General features: G+C 38.4%; 1 protein-coding gene across 1 annotated transcript; it reads left to right on the plus strand.

Annotated features, from left to right (window-relative positions):
- Positions 1-3,744: 3,744 nt before the first annotated feature.
- On the plus strand, positions 3,745-8,183 carry LOC102303767 (NLR family member X1; the record flags this gene model as incomplete). Its single annotated transcript, XM_005952570.3, is given in 4 exon segments — positions 3,745-4,177; positions 4,532-4,585; positions 6,094-6,212; positions 7,793-8,183. Coding segments are annotated over 3 exon segments (530 nt in total), but the record flags the coding sequence as incomplete, so codon positions are not given.
- Between the last annotated feature and the right edge of the window lie 811 nt (positions 8,184-8,994).

Below are 8,994 nucleotides of genomic sequence, written 5' to 3' on the forward strand. Positions count from 1 at the left end.
GGAAATCACTGGGAGTGCCATCCCCTGTCACGAAACACTCAGCCCCAGAGTACAAAGTCAAAAATAACCAGTGTTGGGTAAGTTACTTTAAAATAGTAACTTAGTTACATTACTAGTTACTTCTCTCAAAAGTAACTCAGTTACTTCAAGTTACTCGTTACTTTCAAAGTAACTAGTTACTAGGGAAAGTAACTTTGGTTTTACTCAGAATTCTCTTGTGTTTGCTTCCATAACTTTGCCAGTCTTCTAGCTTGCTTACTTGCCACAAGTGCACTGTGCCACCTACCAATAGAAAGGAAAAGATAATGTGCATATTTCCACGAGAGAAATCCCACGCCTGGACCGTCATTGACTGCTGCCATGATTCTAGCCTACGTCACAGCGTCATGTGCGCCTTTTACATCCAACACAAAAACTGCAGTCGTGGTGCTTTCGATTGTACTCAGAACTCGGAAATTCTGCCTTCTGAATAGGAAGATGTAGGTAACACCAGACTGCAGATGAGCTGCATACAGGGCTGGACTGGGACAAAAAAATCGTCCCGGGCATTTTGACTAGAGACCGGCCCACCATTATAGGAAAAATCATAAAGCCTTTGATTGAAAATAAACACTGTTGTGACAGTGATGTACACTGTTTTGATGGTATATATGCATCAATCTATCAATTGTTTGTTGTAAGATTCAGATAATTATTTTTTAAAAGCTAGACATTTTAAATGAGAATAAGAAAGTATTTCCTTGTGCCCCCCTTTCCCCCTAAAATTCAAATAAATACTTGATTTGACAACTTCTCTTTTAAACAGTATGTCTGGGAGTACAAAGACGGTAGTCTCAGCACAAGAAGAAGAGCATGCTAGCATGAATATTAAGTAACGCGTTACAGTAACTACGTTATTATTGTGGTAACGAGCACGGTAACTAGTTATTATGCCAAAATCAGGAGGTCACAATGAGGACATCAGGAACAGGTACATGACTAAATCAGGTGTGTGGAGAAACCAGAGAGTCCTGCTTCTGCACTAAAACCAGAATACACCCACAAAACAGAGCAAAGACAGAGCGGCTAGTCAACTGGTAAGGACAGAGGGACTGTGACAATGTGGGGTATCCAGGTTGTGATGTATTATCACCCCCCAACAATTTTATTTCAGCTACTTTTTCTAACTCTATGTTATTTATCATCAGTTTCCTAGCAATAGAATTTGTAAGATTCCTGAATATTATGAATTTTGTTTTACTGAAATTCAGTGTTAATTTACTGTAGTCAAACCAGGGCTTTAGTTTAGTGATACAATCTAGCAGTATCTTAGACTGTGGAAGTAGAGAGATGGACCTTTGGTTTGTGAGATGTTTATCTCCAGCTTCATGTGGCTCAACCCTTGCAATCTACATCTCACAAGGAAATAAGTCATTATGTAATGACAGATTTCAAAAGTAGGTAAATCGTTTCACAGTACATTTGATTATGTTTTTGATGAAATTCATGTCAATGCCATCACAGCGATTTAGTTTCTTAGAATTTAATGATGTCACTATATGGAAAATTTACTTTTCATTTGTTGCCTTGTAAACATTGAGTTTGCTACACTTATATTTTTGGTTAGAGACTCTTAGCCCAAATACACATACATACATATATATATATATATATATATATATATATATATATACACACACACATACACACACATTGGACTCTTGCGCTCTGGGGGTCTCTGGATGTCTGGAGCTTGGATCTCCTCCACACCTGCTTCATGCCCTGGGGACGGGGCTATGGCTCCCCACACCCCCTAGAAGATCATTACATGAAGGAACCTTTTGAATACAAGCACAGGTGTACACACGGGTGCTCACAGATACAAGCTACACTCTTTTGGGCTGCTACCTCAAAGCACACTGTGCGCTGTCGATCTTACATGTTGCACAATAATAGTCAATATTTAGTATTTACACATAGTATTTACACCCAGTCATGTCTGTCCTGTATGTAACAACTGAAAATAAAATAATAACTGAAAAATATCTTAGTAAAAATAAGAAAAAATATTTATATTAATATTTTCACCTTCAGTTCTGTCAAACAGTGAAGCACAATGATGTAAATGTTCCTTGCCATTAGTGTCATGTTTGCTAGGCAACCTGAGTATAGATGGTTTGTCCCAATGTTTCACATACTTTACCAGTTGACAATAAATAAATAAATAAATACAAATTTGGGACCTTTTTCTTCTCCTGGGTCACCACTAATTATTGTGGTCAGTTTTTTGTTTTGTTTTCTCCTCAGAGGCAGGCATGTTCATATGGGTATGAACAAGCCCCTAAAATAATCCATGTTCAGTGTCGGCCTAATTACTACTCATGTTATGAGTGTTAATTAGATGCTCATAATCTGTAGTTGCAGTATTTCAGCTTCTACCTAGCCCCACAGAAGGAGCATAAGCGGAGTAACCTTTTTTAAAATGACAAATAATTTCAAATGCAATGGTTCTATCAGTTTAGCAAATATCAGCAAACACACAAACTGTTTTTGCGCAGTTTGTCGCACTCTGCGTTTGCTAGCTCGGGTAGAGCTGCTTCCTAGAGAGAGAAAAACAGTACAAGATAACTTCACTCAGAGATGGAGAAAGATGGAAGAGGAGAGGAGTGGTAATATTTAAAGGAAGGACTGCTCAGTGGTAATTAATAAACTGGAAATTTAAAGTTTGTAAGTTCTCATTTTTAAATCAGATATTGGATCTGACTATGAAGTTTAGTTATGTTTTTTCATATTTTGAAAATCATGTTCAGTTTGAACATGATTTGGGATAAACAGGTTAGGTTGTTGTGATGGATTTAAAATAAAGAATAGTGTGCTGGGTTGGTGTACAGCAGCAGCTGTAGCATTCCTGTTGTTCCTGTTGCAAAAAGGGTATCAAAGATTGATTTGATGATGCTTAGATCGATTCACTCAATTCCACCTTCATACCAACTTTATATGTCTAGTATAAAGACAGCAACAGTGTAGTGTCAGTGTAGGGGAGGGAAATCAGCCAAGACAGCTCATGAAACATCTTCTTACACCTCTTTAAATTCAGACATCCAAGTCCACAATGAACAGCAGCAGCACAAATCAGTTGATCACAGCCTGTACAAAAAGGAAACCTACTGGAGCTCAAAATAGAAATTCTTGTCAGCTGGCGTTCTTTTCCCCATGCTTAGCCAACCAATACAACCAATTTTAGGGTTTCTCCACCTCCTGAATCCCATTGTAACCCCTGACCGTACTCATTTGCTGTTTCAATTAGGAGGCAAAGTCAGCATCTACAATATAGGCAACAGAAAACAGAGCCCTTTTTTCTCCTTATTTTTCACTACTCCTGGTCTATATAATTGATTGAAGCTAAATGACTTCATTAGAATTAAAATTTAGACTTAATTTTTTGGGTTTTGCTTACCTGGATGATTGAACATGCATGTTTTCATTAAGAGAAATAAAGTTAGTGCTTTAATCACTTAGTGATTTGCTCAACTGTATGAAGCCTGTTGACATAGTGAAAGATTTTTTTTAATGTTAGAAGACAACTAATAATGGTCATGAATATGAATAATGGCAAGGAGGTTTTCTAAAGACAAGATATATAGATATATAGAGAAATAGCTATCTATCTATGAATGTTTTTAAATACTTCTAGTAGTTACCCGTGTTTCCATTGTAACTCCAGCCACTCCAATAAATCGCTGGAGCTGAGCTGTGATGTCATCACGCCCGCGTCCTCCCATGGAAGTCTAGACTCCCGTGTGAACTTACTAAGTACAAACTAGCAAATAGGGAAATTGCGTACTTTAGTTGGTCAGATTTTTATTACGTTGCACTTCTTAGCCCTCGTGATTTTTCCGACACACATTTCCTCGACCTTGATCTTCCTTGATGTTTTCGATCGAGGTTATGGAAAGGTGGATAAGAGTTACGTTTTGGACTGCTTGTCGTCAGCACTACCGGAAGTTGAAACATGAAACTCATCGACGGTGAAGCGGAAGAATGACAGTCGGTGTGATACATATGTTTCTGTGTGTCAAGTCCTTAATGATACTGGACAAATTTGAAAATTTGAAAACCTAAAAGGAAACGGCATACTGCATGCGTTAAGCTACTTTCCTGGACAACGTGTGGTCGGGAGACGAACGATAAGACGGTGGTATGTCTTATTGTATTTTATGTGTAGTTTGCATGATTGTTAGCTATGAGACAGTGGCATTTGCAGAAGAGACGCAGACGCTATATGTAGTCTAAGCAGAGTTATTATATTCTTAGAAATACCAAAATATGTCTAAATAAATATGAAGGCTATCACAAAGGGGGCTGGTGACGTGTTAAATAAAGACATCTTGTGGAATTTGGTGAGAAACAGTATTTCGTTTCAGGCTGGGTAACACCATACGAAATGACAATAAACGTCTTGAGTCTTAAGAAAACAAATGCATGCAGATGTATGCAGATGTAAGATTGTTTTTGCATCAGTTGTGTGACTTTATGCTTTAACTGTTAACAGAAAACTTCCCGAGACAAAGAAGCAGCAGAAAAGGATGAATCTCCTCCCCCACAGGTTGGTGATTAACTGAACCTTGATGCCTAGTGACTTAAAGGCCCTGGCATAGTAGTGGGGATGTACGATATATCGAATATACTCGATATATTTCTATGTACAACGGTTAAAAGGGCATATCTTAAGCTGTCCTGCAGATAATTCACTGTGAGTTATTTTTCTCCCACACAGCGCAAATGCATCATTAATTCCACCCTCCCAACTGGAAAATTTTTCTACCCAGCACACTGTTTATATACTATGTCTTTTTATATACTACCATATAGGGAAAAATATGGCGATAGCGGGAGTTTCAGAGCGAGGGAATGAGACTCACTGTCATTTGGATTCACTGCTAAATGTAACAGTACAGTCAATTTAGAACAGGTCACTTACTGACCGGAAGGTTGGTCGTCCATTCCCAGTCTGCCCAGTCTGCATGTCCAAGATAATCTGGGACTCCCCACCATTTGACCTTAGAACTGAAGAAGCTTCTCGAATGACAGGTGAAATGTCTTCAAGTAATTTAAAGAAGTCCAGACGCTTTTCTTTGCAAGCTCCTTTGACTACTTCTATAAACTGTATTTATTATAACTGTATTTATTATAGTAGCAACAGCACCCCCCTTAGTCAGTGTGCAATATCACCGATCAAACGGCACCTCACTCTGTGTGTGTGTGTGTGTGTGTGTATGTGTGTGTGTGCATGCGTGCGTGTTGCCAAAAGAGGATCAACAAGCTACTGAATCATGGAGTGTACTTATGTACTTACTGATTTACACACTGCTTCTGCATTTCGGCTTGTTAAATAAGTAGTGGAAGGTGTGTAAACTGCTAGGACATGTCATAACTTAGGACCAGTGACTACATGTGTAGTCACTGGAAAGTTAGTTTCATCTTTATGTCAGCACTCATAGAAACAGGCTTTGCTCAATGTTTCTGTTGAGTGTGTGAAAAATGTGCAAGAAGTTGAGGTATGTTAGGCTGTGTAGAGACATTGTCCATACAATAGTTGATGTGACTATTTTCCACAATGGGATGTAGTAAAGAACCACCATCTACTTGTGGCAAATGTTAATGCAAATGCAAAGTATTATGCAGAATAATATTAATATGCTGTTAATCATTTTATGAATTTCACTTTTTTGTAAACGACGACTGGTGTCATTCATTTAAACTGGTTCATATTTCCATTGTTTTCTTTGTTTGTAATAAAGACCCAACAGAATTCTTAGGAACCTTGCAGGAAGTTTCTCAGAGCAAAAGTAGACAGGTTTCATTTGTGTTTATATTAATTGTGTGCAGTTGCGTAAAAGTCAGTGCTTTGGAGGTGTAATAACTTATATCTGCTGCAATATGCAAACAACAGCTTGTTCCTACATGTTATTCCTTAGCGTGATTATCAGATTAAGTAAGCAGCAAAGTAATGAAAGCAAGTTGTGCTTGAAATGTTGTTCTCTGTGCATTTGTATTTTATTAAGGTTGTAAACAACAGCTGAACTAATCGGCATGATGCATTATTTTTTCCAGACAGATGAGTCATCTACTCAAAACATGGAGGATGTGGCAGATGGGAATGGAGGCTGCACCCTGGCCAGTCTCTGGTTTTTACTGCAGGAAGTTTACTACCTCAAACTCTTTAGAACTAGGTCCACACTTCAGTTCATTTTCTCAGTTATTGTCTCTTAAATGCAATATCAGTCAATTGTTTGGTAGTAATGTCACAGTACTTTGTAGAACAGTACAATGATGGTATTTCCTTGTTACAAAATAAGGCCTGCAATATGGGCCTTTTGCCCTTTCATTTTTTACAAAGTTGTTTTACATTGTACATTGTTGTTGTACATCACTTAGCCGTAATAGACTGGGGTGTTCTTGTTACCCTACTGGGTGGGAGGGCGACATGAACACCCAAGTTTATGAATACAATAACTCGGGTGGAGTTTCAAATGGATACCCTAGGTATACAGCACTGTGCAAAAGTTTTAGGCTGGTGAGAAAAAATGCTGTAAACAAAGAATGCTTTCAAAAATGAAAGTGTTAATCAAAAGTGCCGATGCTTCCATCCAGCAGACGCTTTCACAGCATCGGGTCCCGATCCTCCAGACTGCGAAATAGCTTTTTCCCGCAAGCCATCAATCTCACTACCGGCTCTCCCACCACACACACACAAACAAACAAACAAACAAACAAACTGTTAACTGACTCTATTGCACTCCCCGTACACTGCCTTTGTAATGCAGATGCTGCTTATGGACAGTCATTACTCTCAAGAATTCTGCTCATGTTTACAAGTTGCTACACTGGTCACTTTAAATCACTTCAAGGTGACCTTAAGCGTCAAACTGTAAATTGTAAATTTCAAATAAATTGTTACTGATCCCTTTGCCCCTAGTCCTGAATTATATATCTATTTTCTACTCTTGTTATATTTGTTTGTTTTTACACTGATGCACCTGGAGCCTTGTCATCTCGTCTCTCTATATACTGTACTGTATATAGCGGAGATGACAATAAAGTGTAATTTGACTTTGACTAATCAACAAAATGCAGTGAATGTACAAAAGCGAAATTGAAATCAAATCAAGATTTGGTGTGACCACCCTTTGCCTTCAAAACAGCATCAATTCTTCTAGGTACACTTGCAAACAGTTTTTGAAGGAACTCGGCTGGTAGGTTGTTCCAAACATCTTGGAGAACTAAGCACAGATCTTCTGTGGATGTTTCCTCGCACCCTTCTGTCTCTCCATGTAATCCCAGACACACTCGATGATGTTGAGATCAGGGCTCTGTGGGGGCCATACCATCACTTCCAGTACTTTTTATTCTTCTTCACACTGAAGATAGCTCTTAATGACTTTGGCTGTATGTTTGGGGTCATTGTCCTGCTACAAGAATACATCTGGGGCCAATAAACAATCATTTATATTTCTGAAAGCATTCATTGTTTACAGCATTTTTTCACGCCTGCTTTAAACTTTTGCACAGTACTGTGTATACTAAAACATTTGAGTAGTGTGGATCTCAGTGATCTCAAACTCAAGGTCAGAGTCCAAAAAGGAAGGAGGAAAAGACTTTTTCACAGCACTGTACATCAGGATAAAACAGATTCAATTTGATCATTGTATTAAATTAATTATTGCATTACCACTTTAATAAGGTTTCATCACATCTGAGAAAATCCACCACTTAAAGAATAAAAACTCCTTCTTTTTCTTTCTCTCTATAGACCCAATAGAGATCCACAAGAGAAAGCTCCTCCTATGGTTTAGCCACCTTCCTCAGGAGGAAAAACAGTTTGGAGGTTTCTTCAGCCCTGAGACCATGCATGTCGACCCACTGATCCTTGAAACTGATGCTGAGGAGAGGGCAGGACTACTCGGCTCTCCATTCCAAACCCAAACACACTGTAATCGCTCTGTAACTGTGGAACAGCTGTTTCAGCACACTGACACCTGGAGTGATGGCCGGGGGCTCAATGTCCTCATCTATGGTGCTGTGGGAACAGGGAAAAGTACAGTGGTCCGAAAGCTGGTGCTAGATTGGTGTGCTGGCACCACTCTGAGCCACTTTCAGCTGCTGATTCCTTTCTCTTGTGAGGACCTCAGTCAACTGTCTAAGTAAGATGGTTCTCTTACTTTTTATCACATGTAGAAAATTTATAGAGGCACAACTTTATTGATTGGGATTTAATGTACTGGTTGTTATACTTATCATTTTTATTTTCTTAGGTCCTAATATACATTTTAAATCTCTGACAAACAGTGTTTTAGTTTGCACATTACATCTATTTTCTTTTATTTAGTTTAACATTATGAATGCTTTTAACTCTGCCTTAATCGCCTTTCAGTTAAAGTGCAGGAGAACTCAGCAGGAAAAAGGTAGTTCTCTATCCACTATTAGCTTTCCATGTAATCATATTTGGGACAAGCCAGCATCAGCAAATTTATGGTTTTAGACTCATTTAAAGTTGTTGCAAAGATTGCATTCATAGCAGGCTAACAAATAACCACCAAATTGTTTCTTTGTTAACCCTCGTGCATTATTCTGAATTATCCTCCACACTCCTGTACACACGCACACATACACATTGACTTCAGGAGATCAAAATTACAACAAACATAGTACAATTACTAGGGTTGTCAGTAAAATTGATACCTGTATACTGATGCATATTACAAATTACTATGAGATTAAATACAGACCGTCTGTATGAGAGATGCAGCCACACAGCCCATACCCTTGCTAGCAGAGGAAGTAGTTCACAACACTGAACACTTTATAAGGAATGTAAGTACATTTTCATTTATATATATTTTTTTCATTCTGTCCTGTCTGGCAGCTTTTGCAATCAGAATTATGATCTGATTGCACTGTGCCAAATGCATTTTGGTTTTCCAAGATATATAAGTGTTAGCCTACCTTCTGCTA

The sequence above is a fragment of the Haplochromis burtoni genome, unplaced genomic scaffold (genome assembly GCF_018398535.1).
Source record: "Haplochromis burtoni strain Fernald_Lab_line unplaced genomic scaffold, NCSU_Asbu1 Contig_1832, whole genome shotgun sequence".
Classification (NCBI taxonomy): Eukaryota; Metazoa; Chordata; class Actinopteri; order Cichliformes; family Cichlidae; genus Haplochromis; species Haplochromis burtoni.